At 51.5% G+C, this 18,385-nt stretch overlaps 1 protein-coding gene across 1 annotated transcript in view; it reads left to right on the top strand.

Moving 5' to 3' along the window:
• Positions 1 to 1,499: 1,499 nt before the first annotated feature.
• Positions 1,500 to 18,385, top strand: part of LOC116820424 (cholesterol 7-desaturase nvd-like) — a 77,160-nt gene continuing 60,274 nt past the window's right edge. The window contains exons 1-2 of the mRNA XM_075060689.1: positions 1,500 to 1,535; positions 2,665 to 2,901. Coding sequence (XP_074916790.1) covers positions 1,500 to 1,535; positions 2,665 to 2,901 — 273 coding nt within the window. The remainder of the gene's footprint in view (positions 1,536 to 2,664; positions 2,902 to 18,385) is intronic.

Here is an 18,385-nt window from a genome sequence, read left to right as displayed (position 1 = left end):
AGATGGTGGAGGTGGAGCGGGATGGGCTGCGGGGGGAGATGGCTGGGGGGGAGCAGCGTGCTCCAGGGGGAGATGGCTAGGAGGGGGAGGGATGGGCCGGGCTCTCGGGGGAGCTGGCTGCAGGGGGAGCAGATGGGGTCTGCAAGGGCAGATGGCTGGAGAGGGAGCAGAACGGGGCCAGGGGGAGCAGATGGGTGTCGCAGGGCAGATGCGCTGGAGGGGGAGCAGATGGGGCTCCAGGGAGGTGATGGCTGGAGGGGGAGTGGACAGGAGTGCTCCACGAGGTGAATGCGCTGGAGGGGAGCAGACGAGGCTCCAAGGGGGAGATGGTTGGACGGTGGAGTGGTGGGGGCTGGAGGGGGAGCGGATGGAGGCTCCAGGAGTGATGGCTAGGAGGAGGCAGGATGGGGCTCCAGGGAACGAGATTGGCTTGCACGTGGAGGAGTGGAATTTGGGGGGTCCAGAGGTAGTTGGCTGGAGTGGGAGCATGGAGGGCTCCAGGGGGCGACTGGCTGCCAGGGGAGCAGACGGGGAGTTTCGGGGAGATGCTGGAGGTGGAGAGCAGATGGGACTCCAGGAGAGATGCTGCAGGAGAGGGTGGATGATCGGGGGCTCCAAGAGGGAGTTGGCTGGAGGTGGGAGCAGATGGAGCGCTCCAGGGGGCGATGGCTGCAGGGAGAGCAGACGGGTTCCGGGGGGGAGATGGCTGGAGGTTGGGAAGCAGATGGGGGCTCCAGGGGGCGGGCTGCGCAGGGGTAAGTGGAGGGTTGGGGGGGGCACGACGGGGTTCATGGGGAGATGGCTGGAGGTGGGAGGGGATGGGGCTCTGGGGAGCAGATGGCTGCAGGGGGACGCGATGGGGCTCCGGGACGGATTCGGCACACGGAGGACAGTGGAAGGGCTGTGGGGGGAGCAGACGGGCTCCGGGGGAGATGGTGGAGCGTGCGAGCGATGGGGCTCCGGGGTGGCAATGGCTGCAGGGGGATTGGGGGCTGTTGGGGGAGCAGACGGGGGCTCTGCGGGGGAGATGGCTTGCAGTGGGGAGCAGACGGGGCTCCGGAGGTGAGGCTGCAGGAGGTGGAGGAGTGGAGGGCGGCTGTCAAGGGGCTGGGGGAGCAGAGGGGGCTCTGGGGTGAGATGCTCGAGGAGAGAGAGGGAGCATAGATGGGGGATCAGACGGGATTGGGAGATGGCTTGCGAGGGAGCCGAGATGAGGGATTCCCGGGAGAGAATGGGCTCCGGAGGGCGAGTGGAGGGCTTTGGAGCATGGGGCTCCAGGAGCTGGGTTGGTGGGGGGGTGAGGCTGAGCAGATGGGGCTCCAGGAGGAGATGTTGGAGGTGGGAGCGAGATGCGGCTCAGGGAGCCTGGTTGCGGGTGAGATGGACGGGGCTGGGGGCTGGGGCATGATGCGGGCGCCGGGGGAGAGATGGCCGCAGGGGGGAAGTCGAGGGGCTGTGGGGAGCAGATGGGGCTCCGGTGAGATAGGTGCGGTCGGCGCATGGAGCTGGGGGAGATGGGGGTCCAGGAGGAGATGGTTAGGAGGTGGGAGCAGATGTAGGGTCAGGGGGCCATGGTTGCGGGGGTGGAGGGGCTGTTGGGTGCGCGAATGGGATCTGGGGGAATGGTGGGGTGGAGCGGATGGGCTCTGGGGAGGAGGCTGCAGGGGGAGTGGAGGGGCTGTGGGGGGAGCAGATGGCTCCAGGGAGTGGTTGGAGGTGGGAGCAGATGGGCCTCAGGGGGGGCCATATGGTTGCGGGGAGTGGTACGGGGCTGTGGGGGGAGCAGCCGGGATCTAGCAGGGACATAGGTTGGAGGGGACGCGAATGGGGCTCTGGGGAGAGATGGCCTGCAGGGGAGTGGAGGGCTGTGGGCGAGAGCAGATGAGGGCTCAGGAGGAGAGGTGGGGTCGGAGCAGATGGGGCTCAGGGGGGCCATGGTTGCAGGGGAGAGTGGGGGGCTCGTGGGTGGAGCAGACGGGGATCTAGAGGGGACATGTTGGAGGGGGAGCGGATGGGGCCTCTGGGGAGAGAATGCCGCAGGGGGCCGGCAGGGGCTGTGGGGGGCCGATAGGGCTCACGGGAGGCGACGGCTGCAGGGGGAGTGGAGGGGCCGTGTGGTGCGTGGCGGATGGGGCTCTGGGAGGGCATGCTGCAGGGGGAGTGGAGGGCTGTGGGAGGGAGCAGACGGGCTCTAGGGGAGTGGGCCTGGAGGGGGAGCGGATGGGGCTCCGGGGAATGGCTGCAGGAGGCCGGGCTGCAGTGGGTGGCTGGGCCCGGCGGGGGAGCGCGCAGGGGCTGCCCGAGGCGGGTGCGGCTGGGGGGGCTCCTGACGGGGCGCCCGGTACCTGAGCTGTGAGATGAGAGATCCTCGCAGACGGACAGGGCCATCTGGATCGCGCGTTGGGCTGGCTTGTGAGCGTGACCGAGGTGGCGTTCAGCGGATCTTCGATCGTGCCGTGGCGCTTGTTGGCCTGCTCACGCCCTGCGGAAGATCTGCTCGCTATTGCTTATCCTGTGCTCAGCACCGCGCGATGTTGCACGATCTTGCGGCTCGCAGCCGGCGCCGCGAAGGAGAGGGGAGCAGAGCCACGCGCGGCCAGCAGGCGACATGGGTGCTTTCATGGGCCGCGGGACTCCGGCTCGCCCCTGCCCGGTCCCGCTCAGCCGCCACCGGGCCCCGCCCAGGCGGCAGGAGGCTTCGCCGCTCGCCCTCGTGCCAAGCCGCGAGGGCTGCCCCATCCGGGCCCCCCGCGAGCCGCGCGGGCGCGCGGCGCCAGCCCGCCCCCCGAGCACTGCACGCGGCGCACGGCGCTCTACGCGGTGCTGGGGAAGTGCCGGCGCGCCCGGCTCCGCTCCCCGCTCCGGGCTCTGCCCGCGGCCCGACGCGGGCGGCTGCGGCAGGTAGCCAGGCGCCTATTGCGGCCAGGGGCGGGCGCGGACCCTCCTGCGCCGCCCGCGCGGCAGGGATTCTGCGCTGCGCTGCGCCCGCGCGCACCAGCTCCCGCACGCCGAGCGCTGCGCTGCGCTGATGCCCCCGGAGCGAGCGGGTCCCGCCTGCTGACGCGTCACAGCGCAGCGCGCTGCGGAGCCTACCGCTGCTGCCAGCCCCTCGCCGGCCCGGGATTGGGGAAGGGCGGCTGCGCCCGGCCCCACTGCCCAGCCCTCCGGGGCCGTGCCTGCGGCGAGACACTCTGCCCTGTGCCGGGGAGCTGGCCGCCAGGAGCCGGACAGACTCTCGCCCCTGTCCCGAGCTCCTGCTGTGCTCCCAGACACCCCCCGACCCGCCCCAGCCCACAGAACCTCTCCCCCGGCTCAGCTCCTCGGGCCACCTGCAGAGCCCGCTTCCAGCCCCAGCACTTCAGGAGGGGAGTCCTCGTGACGAGGTCACTAGGATAGAGAGAGAGCTGGGGTGTATGGAGATAGATAGATAGATTAGAGAGAGAGAGAGAGAGGGTGTATGGAGATAGAGAGATTGATAGAGGGCGTGTATGCGGATAGATAGATAGTATGGGGATAAATGATCAACCAATAGATATTGGATGTGTATGGAGATAGATTGATTGACAGCTGGTGTGTGTAGGGAAAGAAAGAAAGAAAAAGAAAGAAAGAAAGGATAGTTAGCTGGTCTGTACTGGGATAGATGGATTGATATATAGCTGGTGAGTATGGGATATAATGGATAGATAGCTCATGTGTATTGGGATAGACAGCGCAATCAATAGATAACTGGTGTGTATGAGGATAGATACACTGATCAATAAATAGATCCTTGAAACTCTTTCTGTCCTAAAGTGTTAGTTTCAGGAATTAAAGTGGGCCTTGGTGTGTATGGGAAATCTTTGAAAGCAGTGTTTCTGGGGACTGGGATCTCCCCAGTACTTGTATCCATTAGTGGGTTGGTCATCTAAGTTTTCTGGCTCTGAGTGAGTCTGGCAGAAGAGCTAAAAGAATACAATAATCACAGTGGATTAGCAATGCATGTGCTATGGCTTCCCCACACTATGTTAAACACTTCACACTGTTGCAAAGAACACAGGGCAGCAAGTAGACTTAGGAGACCAAGCTAAGAAAGTGCCTATCCAGAGCATAGTGTGGGGCTTTGCAAATAAACAGGCCGTCCCCATGGTGTGACTCGCAGAAACACAACCTGGGGGCAGGTACTGGGAGGTGGCACCTGGAAATTGGTTGGGTTGATTTTAGGATTTTGCAGGCACTAGTAGTAGCTTGAGGATTGGGGAGAGTTTCTGGAGGTGGAGTGAACTGGGACTCATGTCTGGAGGTTATTCTGCCCTGGCCAGCTTTGAAAACCCTCCCTGATCCCTAGCACATCCTTCCCATGCCAACTGTGTCCTCTCTGCTGACTCCCAATGTGACTACTAGGTGAGGAACCAACATGTGGGAACTATGTTGCCCATGAGTACATGTGCAAGGGGTGAGGGAGGGAGGAACCAGCCGTGGTGGGGCTGGAGGGTTGCAGGAGCATAAGGGATTAGGAAAGAGGTCAGATCTTTTATGGTGAGGAGGGAGCACTGGTGCACTTGCTAAGAGTGGAAAGGAATGGGGAGATAAGGGCACATGAACTCAAGACTCCTAGGCAAGTTAAGGGTTAAACCCTCATACAGCCACAGTAGAAAGCAGAATGATGTTGTCTTTTGGAAACTCATTTAATTCTGTATTCATCTGGGAATCCTTGGCTGCTTGTTTATGGCACATTTTGTGCTCTGAGTATTCCTATCCCCTTGGCAGGACACAGCCACACTAGGCATCCTGTGGGTATAGGGCTCTGGATTCTCCAAGCAGCTGAAGGGTTCTTAGGTCTGCAATGCCTTTGAACAACCCATATTTTGGGTTCCCTTTAAAGAAGTGGTGAATGAAGCCCAGAGCGAATGATTTGTGAGTGTGTGTGGTGAGTAGGCTCAGGGTCTAGGGCTGAAATTCACCCCAGTGCAGAGGGCCAACCCCAGGCCTATACCTCTTGGCCAGAGAGGCTTAAGGAAGGATAACCTGGTGCCTAGGCTTTGCATTGGCCCTCTACATGGGGAAATGTTGCCCTCTGTGTATCAGCGAACTGCTGGGGGCTGGCTGGAAAGCCTGCTGGAGAATGGAGTCATTGGCCATGGAGGCAGGGCTCTCCAGGTGCCATAGCATTTTGGGGCGAGCCTGTGAAACAATTCCCTTCCCCTGATGTTTGCCCAGGACCACTCTTAGGATTCCAGGGTTGGCCAGGTAGGGGATATCTTGGAGTGCCCTTAAACTCAGCTGACTTTTTTGAGTGGGGGAGGTTCTCTGGGCCACCACTAGCTTCTTGCCACAGGGGAAGTGGAGCTCTAGTAGTTTGTGCTGGGCTCATACTTCACCTGACAATATTTCATAGATTCATAGACTCTAGGACTGGAAGGGACCTCGAGAGGTCATCTAATCCAGTCCCCTGCCCTCATGGTAGGAATCGGTGGAAGCAGTCTCAGCTTAGTGACCAGGGACTGAACGGGAATTGACCCAGACTATCCTTTCACCCAAAAGCAGTCTCTCCAGGTCAGGGGCGAGGCAGATGGATGGGATGGTTAGTCACAGCTTGTTCCATGGATACCAGGACTTTGCTTTCCGGAGCTGTCCATTTGGCACCTTTCAGCACCAATAAATTAAAAGAAAAATGTGAACGCAGGAGAGTTCAGAGTCCTGCTCTTCTAAACGCATGGGACAGATGCCATCAGCATCCCCTCTATATACGAGCCAAAGAAGAGGGCACAGCATGAGCACTGCAGAGAAAAAACACAAACAGGTATTTTTACATCGTCACTTTCAGAATATTGCCCCAGCCCACCACTGTGCTCATTCAGAACAAACGAGTAGAAGATTTTTTTCTCCAATGCAAATTTTCCTGCTGACATCTTAAAAGTGCAGGTTGCTATGGAAACAGTTTTGTCAGCATCCCATGTTCTCAAAATGTATGCGGTAGAAAAGGCTGAAGCAAAATGGCCTTTGTGTAAAGACGCAGGATCTGGAAGGTGAAGAGCGCTGCTGCAAGGAGCCTTTCCAGGTGACAGCCCACGCTGCGGAGGCTTTGGGGTGCATTCAGCCACCAAAGGGTGCAAATGAAGCTGATTTCAGCTATGGTGCTCCCAGTAAGAAAACAAAAATGGCCCCTGCTCTGTTTAACCTCTGCCCAGCTTTGTGTGGAAATGCACACAAATCCCAGCTGCACTCTCAGCACCTCACTAAAGACAAACCATGCGCCAGGGACACCAAGAGTCATATGTTACCCTTTTCAGAACCATTGTGCAGGGTCTGCTCTTCAAAGCCTGGAAATGAGGCACTTATGACATCCTGAACACCTCTTCCCATGCTGCTAGACTCAGTTCAGATCAATTTCACTGTTCTGAAGTCTGGGGGAGGCAACGCCTGCAGTTAGGCAACTGGAATTACATTTATTTGGGAAAAAAGACAAAGGCCCTGGTATCGCTGTATATCCAGATTGCAGGCAGCTGATAGTCCTCTTTTCTACCTATGAGGGGCACTTGTTCTTCAGGACAAAGACCACATGTTGGTAGGGGTGCGTATCAGCCTTCCTTCTGCTCGGAGTCCCAGAGCACCACAGCAATACAGCTCCCCCTTCTGCCAGTTCTACATTAAAATGTTAATTGGAATGAAGAGAACGTGCATATTTTAACAAACAGTGTGAAATGAAGGTCCTCTAAAGAGCCAAGCAGTGACACACTCATCCAACACAGGACAGCTAAGGCGCAATGATTCCTCTCAGCAGCATTGTCCTGGGCTGTGTCAGCCCCGAGAGCAGGGTAGAGCAATGAAAGGAAGAGCTGGCCAAGGCTGGGGGTATGTCAGGACAGTGAGGAAAAGGCAGATCTGGGAAACATTATCCACTTTGCCTGTACACTCCATGGAAAGCCTGTAGCCCCAGTAGCTTATGGAGTCACCTGCTATAAGAGGGGTGAGGGAGGAGTCTCTAAGGCCACTTTCATGCTGCCCATGAATCCGCGATGGACATGCCTAGGCAGGGCCGGCTTTAGGAAGTGCAGGGCCCAATTCGAACAGTTTCGATAGGGCCCAGACAGGGATGACTAAAAAGAATAAAAATTAAAAAAAAAATGTTAACAAACACGTGGGGCTTGTGCTCACCGGGCAGTGCTCTGAGTCTTTGGTGGCACTGAAGGACCCGCCACTGAAGTGCTGCCGAAGACCTGGAGTGAGCAAAGGACCCATCGCCGAAGTGCCACTGGAGACCCGGACAGCCGCCAGGTGAGTAAAAATTAAAAAGGCACCTCTAGCCAGGGAAGGGATTCTCACTGGGCACGGGCCCTCTTAGGTGTGATGCCCAATTCAGGGGAACAGGTGGAATAGGCCTAAAGCCGACCCTGACCTAGAGAATGGAACTTGCCTTTTTTTCTCCCCTCTGCTCAGTTCTCTTTTTCATTCCTGCAGTCCAATGTCCGTGGCAGACAGCATTCCAGAGACTGGAGCAATGCCTGCTTCCTTCCCAGGCCCTGCCTCCAGCTGGGCTGCACTCTCCCTGCATCAGAGAGAGGTGAGATCACAAAGTGCAGAAGCCAGGCTCAGCCAGAGCAGAAGGCGTCACCGCATGACACCCTGACCTACTGTGTCGTCCAGCTCTTCGATCATGTGAGACACCTAGGTGCACAAGGGGACATTTCCCAGCATGGGATTTGTGTAAACAGCAGTCACAACCTGAGCCAGGGGCTGGTTATGCTAGTGGGAGCAGTGTAGTGAGTGCAAAATCTTCCTTCCTGCCCCCACAACCACATTAGCCTCTCAAGGTGGATGTGTTTCTGTCAGTGTGACTGCTGTACTGGCTTTCACTAAAACCTTCTCAGCACTGATTTGCAGCCAAGTGACAAACACACACTGACTCATAAGGGAAGGCATAAGAAGATGCATGTCACTGTCCCACTCTTCAAGTCCAGCAATTGTCAAACATCCTGGGGACAACTGTATGGAAATACCATTGGTGCAAAGTGCCCCATTCCCTCTACACAGTATAACCCCCGTTTGTAGGCTGGATGTGTGGGAACAGATCCTCAGCTAGGTCAATTAACACACACAGATTCATAGATTCCCAGGCCAGCAGGGACCATTGTGATCATCGAATCTGACCTCTTGTATAACACAGGCCAGAGCCCTGCCCCACATTAATTCCTAATCAGATCTTTTAGAAAAACATCTAATCTTGATTTTGAAATTGCGAATGATGAAGAATCCATGATGACCCTTGTTGAATTGTTCCAGTGGTTAATTCCTCTCGCCATTACAAAGTTACACTCTGTTTCCATTGACTTATCAATCCATTGACTGCAGAGGAGCACCACTAATTTCCCTCAGCTGAGGACTGAAAGTTTGCTCTGCTGCAGCTCTGGATAGAGAAGGGGAGGGGAAGGAGTTGCTCTCAGAGCTTTAGGGCTTGGCTACACTGGAGAGTTACAGCGCTGGTGGTGGCTTTACAACGCTGTAACTTACTCTCCATCCACACTGGCAAGGCACATACAGTGCTGTATCTCCCTGGCTACAGAGCTGGTTGTACTCCACCTTGACGAGAGGAATAAAGAGAACAGCGCTGGGGTGCCAGTGTAAACGGTGATTAATCTTACTACACTGTAACTCACCTCTGGAACCTTTCCATAATGCTTTTAAGTAAAGATAACACTCTTTGTTTTGTTGTGATGCCTCTGTTTGCTTTGTTGTGAACTTGGGGCTCCCAGAGTTGCTTAGCTAAAAAACAAACACAGCTCCTGTTTGCTGTGAATGAGGCAGGCAGGGGGATCCCTTTGGAATGTCCACAGCTAGTGTTTGCTTGAGAAGGAAGCAGCAGGGTGGGCAGGAGGTGGGGGGGTCCATTTCGGAGCAGTTGCTTATCTGGTCCGTGAGGAAAAAACAAAGAAGGTTATTTGCATTTAGTGAATGGGGGTGCAGGGGGAAAGGGTCGGAACTTGCAAGGCAGGGAGCTGACACAGTGTCAGCTTCAAAAATCCACTCTCTCTGTCTCCCCCATGCTCCCTATCACACTCCACCCCACCCCCCTCTTTTGAAAAGCATGTTCCAGCCACTTGAATGATGGGATGGCTGCCCAGAATGCACCACTCCCAACACCGCTGCAAATGCTGCAAATGTGGCCACAACAGTGTGCTGGTAGCTGTCAGTGTGGCCACACTGCAGCGCTTTCCCTACACAGCTGTACAAAGACAGGTTTAACTCCCAGCGCTGTACAGCTGCAAGTGTAGCCAAACCCTTAGCTAATTTTCATGAAAAGTGCAGTTGCACAGAACAATCTCCCCTGTGCCTGAATCTTCCAGCCCAGTCCACAGTGCTCTGGCTAAATCAATCCTAGAATTAGGCTAGATGCATGCGGTGGGAGGAGACACCTGCTTTCTCCTCCCAACAACTCCTCCCACATGGTGCCTATCTGTCTAGAGTCCTGAGAGCTTGAAATAAAGTGGAGCACACCCCCTTCTGAAGGGACATGCAGGGATAAGACTAGATGTTTGAAATCTGGGAAAGCATGAATATGGAAGTACAGATGAGTGGAAACATCACAATAAAATGGGTCAGGGGAACTCACCCCACCACCCAAGCACATGGGATAAGATGCACAGTGGTCCCCATGAAAGAATCTATACCAGGTCCCAATCAGAGTCCCCAAGGGCTTGCGGAGTCTCAGGCCTGGTGGTAAATGATCCCTTGTTAGCAGTGCCCACGAATCAACTCTCTCTACTAAATGACAGAGCACCATGTTTTGGTCTTAGTTAGAGCTGTCCTTGCCCTGCCTTCTGAATGTTCTTCTGATCCCAGAGGACCAACCACACACTCAGGTCAGTATATAGTTTAGCTCTTACCCCAAAATCACACTGATGCCAATCCTTCAGTAATTAAAATGGAAAGGTTTATTTGTAAAAAGAAAGAAAGAAAGGTGAGAGTTAAAATTGGTTAAAGGAATTAATTACATACAGTAATGGCAAATTTTGGTTCAGGCTTGTAGCAATGATGGAATAAACTGCTAGCTTAAGTTAAGTTTCTGGAATACATCCACAGCTTGGATGGGTCATTCAATCCTTTGTTCAGAGCTTTAGTTTGTAGCAAAGTTCCTCCAGAGATAAGAAGCAGGATTGAAGACCAAATGGAGGTGTGTCCAGGACCTTTTATAGCTTTTGCCATGTGGAGGGTATCCCATTGTTCTTACTGTGGAAAATTACAGCAACAAGATGGAGTTTGGAGTCACATGGGCAAGTCACATGTTCATGCCCAATTTCCCTCAGTCATTGCAGGACGTTTACATGACAGTCCACTTGGCATAGATGGGCGTCTCCCATGGTTCATTGTCAACCAAGTGTTTCTTGATGAGCCACTTAATTTGAATAGTCCCTCCAAGATGTACTGGGCATTACCTTGTGGAGCAAACATTTGAAATCCAAGTATAGAGCCAATACTTATAACTTGACATAAAGAAATGATACATGCATACAGACAGCATAATCATGACCAGCAAATCAGAGCCTTTTCACAGACACCTCACTCAGCAACCTTTGTACAAGATTTGCTGCAAATACATAACAGTGGTTGCAACAATGAGCTATATGGTCATATTAATTAGATAACGTCACAAGGGATCATAGTGGACAAGCAACTCAACATGAGCTCCCAGTGCGATTCTGTGGCAAAAGGGATAATGCAATCCTGGGATATATAAACTGAGGAGCAGGGAGGTGATTTTAGCTTATATATGGCATTGGTGAGATCAATGCTGGAATGTTGTGTCTAGTTCTAGTTTGGATATTTTTTAAAGGATGTTGAAAAATCAGTGAGGGTGCATAGAAGAACCACAAAAATGATTCAAGGGCTGGAGACAAAGCCTTACAGAGAGACCCTTAGACAGCTCAAACTGTTTTGCTTATCACAAAGAAGGTGCAAGGGTGACTTGATTATGATGTATAAATATCTTCATGGAGAGAAAATACTAAGTACTAACGGATTCTTTATTCTAGTGAAGAAAGACAGAAATAGAGCCAAGGGCTGGTCATTAAAGCCAGACAAACAAATTAACAATAAGGCACAAATATTTAACAAAGAAGGTGATTAACCAATGGAACTGACTCCCAAGGGAAGTGGTGGATTCTCCATCTCTTGCTGTCTTCAAATAAAGACTGGATAGCTTTCTGGAAGGTGCTTTAAGAGTGGGTTCAATACTGGATTAATTGGATGAAATTCAGTATACTGTGATATAGGCAGGCAGGTAGATGATCCAATGGTTTCTTCTGGCCTTAAAATCTATTAATCCTGGTGTGACTCTATTGACACCAGAATTTGGTCCATTATATGTATTTATTTTTCTCCTTTTTCTTGTCCTTTATATTATGATACTCTCCAAGATCCCCCAGCTGCCCTCCCTTCACTCACTGCTAATATGGACGCTGGTCAATCCATCCATGAGCACCTACAGAATGGGCAAAATGGGCTGATTTTCACTGATGTGAAGTACCTACTTCTGTTGGAGTTATGAGAGCTCCTCTGAAAATTATGATGCCAAGAGTGAACATTTTAGCTATTTGTTTTAATCAAGGCAACAGGAATGTCTGTAACATCAAACCGGCAGCCAGGACCAAGATTTTCAAATCACCAACATTTCCATGCTTCAGCAATTTATTTTCTTCCTTTATCAAAAAAGAAAAAAAAGTGGAGGTAACCTATTTCTTAGAACTGGAAGGGGCCATCAAATCCAGCCCCCTGCCTTCACTAGCAGGACCAAGTACTGATTTGGCTCCAGATCTGTAAGTGGCCCCCTCAAGGATTAAATTTACAACCCTGGGTTTAGCAAGCCACTGCTCAAACCACTGAACTATCCCTCTACTCTTGTCTACAAGCCAATCCTCAGAATGCTGCCAGTTACAGGTTACTTGCACAAAAACAATCTCAGTCTATTGTGCTTTAGCTTGCTCTGAAATCATTGGGGTGAAATCCACCCCTGCACAGAGGACCAGCTGAAGCCCGATGGGCTGGAGTGGCTCTGTACACAGGGGTGAATTTTGTCCACTAACAGCTTTTAACCACTGTTGAGGGGTTCTCACTGTCTACTCACACTACAGCTGTAAGGTTCATAAAGAATCTGGATGATCTCTTGCCACTGGTGAAATTCCCCTGTCCAGTCTGGGACGTTAATTTGGTTCTTAAAAGTCTCATAAAATCTCCCTTTGAACTGACAGTGACCTGCTCCTTACTGAATTTGTTCATGAAAACTGCTTTCTTAGTGGCTATTACATCAGCCCACAGAGTCAGGGAGATTGGGACCTTAATGGCAGACCCTCCTTTCCCGGTGTTCTGCAAGGACAAAGTTTCCTTACAACCACAACCAAGTTTCTTCTTAAGCATCTTCTGAGTTTCATCTGAATCACCACTTTCATCTACCAGTTTTCTTTCCAAAACCACATAACTCTAACCTGGAGACTGTTCTCCATCCTCTAGATGTCAGGAGGACAGTAACCTTCTATCTAGATAGGACTGAATCATTTTGTAAATCTCCTAAATTGTTTGTTTCATTTGCAGACAGATCTAAAGGTTCTGCTGTTTCTATCCAAAGACTAGATTTGGGGGTGTATTATAGCTTGTTACAGTGCTGCCAGCTTTCTACCCCCAGCTGGTGTGTCAGCTCACTTTATGAGATCACAATCTGCATTTATGGCTGTACTTAAAAATATCCTCGTATCTGAGATCTGCAGAACTGCTACATGGTCCTCGATACATACCATCTGCAGGCTCTATGCCTGGCTCAATGCCTCCAGATCTGAGCGGTCAGGTGGCAATGCAGTTCTTTCACCTGTGCTGGGCTCTATTCCAAAGCTCCCTGCTCCCTATGGGGATACTGCTTGGGAGATACCTGAAGTGGGGCACCCATAGGGACACTACTTGAAGAAGAGGTTATTCACCTATGCGGTAACTGTGGTTCTTTGCGACGTGTCCCTGCCAGCACTTCACTACCTGCCCTCCTTCCCTTCTGCTTTGGATTTTCCTTCTGAGATTCAGCGGTGGAAAAAGAACTGAGAGTGATTTGCCTGCACAGCCTGATATAGCCTTGGAACAGAGCATGAGGATATTGGCAGCATCAGCCCTGACTCTGTAGGTGCTCCAGGGCTGGAGCACCCATGGAAAAAATATTAGTGGGGGCTTAGCACCCACTGGCAGCCAGCTCCTCCTTCTCCCCCCAGCACCTCCCGTCTGCTGGCAGCCCTACCAATCAACTCCTCCCCCTGGCTCCCAGCGCCTCCCGCCCATCGTGATCAGCTGTTCCAAGGCATACAGAAGGTGCTGGGACAGAGGGGGAGGAGTGCGGACAGGGCACACTTAGGTGGGAAGAGGCAGGGTGGAGTGGGACCTTGGGGAAAGGGGTGGAGTGGGGGTGAGGCATGGGGCAGAGTAGGGGCAGGAAGAGGCAGGGCAAGGGTAGGGCCTTGGGGAAAGGGTGGGGTAGGGGCAGGTGAGTAGGGGTTGAGCACCCCCGGGAGAAGGAGAAAGCTGGTGCCTGGGTCTGGCAATGCATGCGCAGGCTGGATTGACTCTGCTCATGAAAATCTTTGGTCGAAAGCACATGGAGCGCACATGCACCTGAAGTGGAGCACCCAGAGGGACACATCTCAAAGAAGCACAGTTACTGCAAAGGGTGAGTAGCCTCTTTTTTCTGTCTCCAGTGCTGACTCTTACTTGCAACCTACTGCCAAAGAAACAAGCACAACCCATGGTCCAATCAGCCATCAGAGACTGGGCACACTTGGCCCAGCCTGGGGCTGTCCAGGGCATTGCTTTTGAGCTGCCTTTCTGCTCACAGTCTCAGAGCTCGACTCTTATTAAACAGACGGCAAAAGGAGAAAGAGAAGAAATAAGATGGGGAAAGAAAAGGAGTCACAAGGGAAGAGTGAGAGCAGGAACTCTAGGCTCACATTCCAGGTGCTGCTCAGCACTTAGCCGAAGCTGGTGGAGTCATTGGGGTCCCTCCCTCTGGCCTGGTCTGTTCAGAACATCTCTCAGGATCAGGACGATGAAAGTCAATAGTGTCATGATGGATCCTGGGCTCCCAGAAGACACTGGGGGTGGGAGCCATGATGGCAGAGCTCACTCCTTTCAATCCATTTGTCTGACCCTGGTTTCATAATTCTCCCAAAGGATCTTTTTAAAGACTCGATCTTTTTAAAGATGGAACAGCCCATCCCCTCATTATTGTGTTCACCAAATAGGCTTAATTTCCAGCACACCAATCTCAGTCCCTTAATTTCCAGTACCATTTTCCGTTTGTTTACCATTGATGAGTTTCAGCACAGTCCGGTGAGGGTGGTGAGGGGAGATCTGGACACCTGTGTGTTTGGACTATTCCAATCAGTTGGTCTTTAACTTTTGCTGATGTTTATGTAAGCAGTCTGGATGAGCTCTCCCCTGACATCTAGTGGTGAGCTGTGGAAAAATACTTCAGAAGCTGATCTCATTTGCATGGACACACCCACCCTGCCTTGGTGCTCAGCATGATGGCACTGCTTGCCCAAATGGTCACTTGTGGCTGGTGTTGGATCCCCAGTCTCCTTATTATTGGGGCAGGAGTAATAAAGAATTGTTATCCTTGTTGTGTGACTCAAGGGCAGCACAACTGTGCTTGGCAGACCCCGATTGAGGGACTGACCCTCAATGTAATAGCACTTGCTAGGCAGGGGACATGGGTTCCAAAAGCCAGTGGGTTGGGTTGATTTGTTGTATTCCATTCCATTCCAGGGTAGAGGGTGTTGTTACAGGCTGTAGACTTGAAATCATTGATATCTAGTTCTAAGTTTTAGATCTGCTCTAGAACAGTATTTTTATTGCAAGATATGCATCTGGCAAAGTGGCTATTTGCCCATGAAAGCTTATGTTAGTCTACAAGGTGCCACAGGACTCTTCATTGTGCTATTGTAAGAGACTGCTTGGTATACACTAGCAGTAAGTATCAGGGGGGTTTGCCATGTTAGTCTTGATCTGTAAAAGCAGCAAAGAGTCCTGTGTACCTTATAGACTAACAGGCGTTTTGAAGCATGAGCTTTTATGGGTGAATACCCACTTCATCAGATAAACAGTAAGGTTCTTCCCAGTAACAGCTGAAATCACTGAGAGCTGTGTTAAACGGGGTACTGAAAATATCTTGGTGAGCAGGCAACTGGTGGGGAGGGCCAGAGCAGTGCAGTGTGTAAAGTGCCTCCTTTTTCTCTCCTGCCTTCCGCACAGTGGATGAACCTCTGGACTCTGGGGCTGTACTGCACTGGCCAAGGATGTCACCTGTGAGTGGGGTACAGAGAAGGGATGGGCACATTAAAGAGACTTTTGGTTGCTGGACTTAAGACCCTGAGGAGGAAAGGAAACTGCCCAACTTACTTCGGGGTGGGTCCTTTTGCTCATGGTTTGTGTTTATGAACCCTAGTTGCTGTGTTTTCCCAAATTAATGTTGAGTTAATTCATAGAATCATAGAATCATAGAATCAAAAGGTTGGAACGGACCTCATGAGGTCATCTAGTCCAACCCCCTGCTAAAGGCAGGACCACTTTCCCTAAATAATCCCAGCCAGGGTGCGGTCTAGCCAACCTTAATAGCTCTAAAAATGAGGAGATACCCACCTCCTAGGTAACCCATTCCAATACTCACCACTCTCTAGTCAGAAGTTTTTCTAATATCCACCTCGACTCCCAACTCAACTTCCAACCATTGCTCCTGTTTGTCCCGTCACACTGAGAACAGCCTAGCTCCTCCTCCTTGAGCATCCCTTCAATAGTTGAAGTTGCTATCAAACCCCCTTAGTCTTCTCTTCTGCAGGCTAATAGCCATTCCTTCAGTCTATCTTCATAAGTCATGTGCCATCCTCTAATCATTTTTTGCCCTCGCCTGCTCTTCTCCAATGTCACTCCTTTTGTAGTGTGGCCAAAACTGGACACAATATTTCAGATGCGGCCACATGCCGATATAGCAGGAATATCACTCCCTCCGATCAGCTCCGCAACGATCCTACAAACAGCACCAGTATTCATTAGCTTTGCGTAACACGAAGCACACTGTAGGCTGCTTTCAAGCTTCACTCATACCGTAACCAAGATCTTTTCAGGCACTGCTAGCTACCAAAACCAGTCCCAGCGTACAGGCATGCAGTTTTCTGTCCTAACTGCAGACTTTGCACTTGTCTTGTTAACCCATGAGTTTCTTCTTGCCACTTCTCCAATTTGTCTAAGTCTCCAGAATGCTTATCCCTGCCCCTCCCAGCCGGTCCACCACTCACCCAAGTGTGTCATCCTGCAAATTACTTAAGTTGCAAGCCGTATCCCATCTTTTTTCAAAATTCAAGACAAATGAAAAGAATAGAACGGGCCCGTAAGCAGACACCTGGCATACCACTTGTTACTGCCAACTAGAGTTGCCATTTGATACCTACCCGCTGAGCCCGTGAATTGTCAACCGAGTTTCTATCCACTTCCAGTCCATCCTCCCAACCCATACTCCTTAGTTGCCTGATACAGAATGCTGTGACACCTCTCAAAGCGCTTACTAAAGTCAAGGTATATAACAACATAAAGCTCCTCGCCATCCACAAGTCCAGTCATCTCTGCTAGAAGCATCAGGTTGGTCAGGCTATCATTACCCATTGTAATCCATGACGCTTCTGATCACCTCTGTCTTCTCTAAGTGTTACAGATGGATCTTCCAGCACCTGCTCCATGATTCTTTTTCACGGCATGAGGTAACTGATTGTTCTGTATCCCTGGGATCTTCTTTTCCCTTCTTTAAAATAGGTACGAATTTGCTTCTCAGTCCGCTGACTTCCTGTTCACGATGAATTACTTCAAATAATTCACGCTCTTCCATCATCAGCTACACCCTCACCTCGAGCAGTTCGTCCAGTCCATAACTGGACGTCTAACGTCTGTATAAGTAGTCCCACCCTGACCCTCTACCAGTGGCTCTCTCCCCTCTCTCTCGCAGTTCACCCAGTGATAGTAGTCTGGGTGATCCTGCCGTAAGATCTGAGGAAGAAGGAATTGAGTACTTCAGCCTTTTCCATATCTTCCACCACTAGGATACCTGCCTCATTGAGTAAGGGACCTACACCATCCCTAGTCCTCTTCCCTCCTTTTAATAAAAGTTTTTGCTACACTCAGACTCTGTGCTTGCGAGAGGGGAAGTATCACCTCTCAGAGGCACCCAAGGGATGGTGTGTAATTGTCCGAGGTCACTGGGTGGGGGCTCAAGCCAGTTTTGTGTTGTATTGTTGAGAAGGAGTCCCTAGATAATGAACCTGGCCCTTGTGGCTGCTGGCTGCAGCTGGCAGAAGGGTTATATATATAAACAGTTTTATGTAAGAAGACAAGTTGGACTCTTGTTATCTTGGACAACAGGCATCTGTACAACAAACCTTAGCTGGAGGTGTCACTGCTAGCTATGCCCCAAATCCAAAACAAAACTCCAGTATGTTACAGTTCAGGTTGCTAAGTGCCATTCCAGGGAAAAGAGTCAATAAACAGGTCTTTACAATGAATCCAAAGATTAAGGCTAAGCTTATTTAAACAGTGTTATGTTACTCTCCATTCACATGCACGCTGTCAAACAGAACTATCCTCTCTGCCCCATTGTCCAGATAGGATCAGCCTGGATATCACCATTAATACTATGGTGAAATCATTATGAATGATAAGACAAATGGTAATTTCTTGTTTGCAGGTCACTCACTCTCTGTACTGTGTGGTGCTTCTCAGCCAACAATTATTGCTTCTCACTGCTTTATATAGTGGTATCCTGCTCATCTCACACTTTGTTGCTTCTGTAGATAAACCCCTTGCTCACCCCATGGGCTCCTTGTGCCCCCCCACTGCCCTCTGTAAGCTCCCTGAATGCCACTCTCCCCTTTTCCTGCTCTTTCTGGGACCCCCTGCAACTTTGCTCCTGCCAGTGGCTCTGTAATCCCATGGTCCCCCATTTTCTCCTTAATACCAGGGAGTGTGTGTGCCCCTCATTGTATTCTCCACAAATACCAAGGTTTCCCCTTCTTCCTTGAATGTTAGGTGCTCTCCATGTTCCCCCATTTTCTCCTTGGCAACCTGTTGGGGGCTGTGTGTCACCCCACAGAATATCAGGGTTGGAAGGGACTATGGAGATCATCTCATCCAACTCCCTGCTCAAAGCAGGACCAATCCCCGGACAGATTTTTGCCCCAGATCTCTAAATGGCCCCCTCAAGGATTGAGCTCACAACTCTAGGTTTAGCAGGCCAATGTGCAAACCACTGAGCTATTCCTCCCCCCTACATAGCCCACTCCCTCCAGACCATGGAGCCTCATTCTTCCCTCATGCCAGAGACTCATAGCCTTCTTCCACC

The sequence above is a fragment of the Chelonoidis abingdonii genome, chromosome 24 (genome assembly GCF_003597395.2).
Source record: "Chelonoidis abingdonii isolate Lonesome George chromosome 24, CheloAbing_2.0, whole genome shotgun sequence".
NCBI classification, from domain to species: Eukaryota; Metazoa; Chordata; order Testudines; family Testudinidae; genus Chelonoidis; species Chelonoidis abingdonii.
The sequence above is the reverse complement of the archived record's forward strand: the minus strand, read 5'-3'. Positions and strand labels throughout refer to the sequence as shown.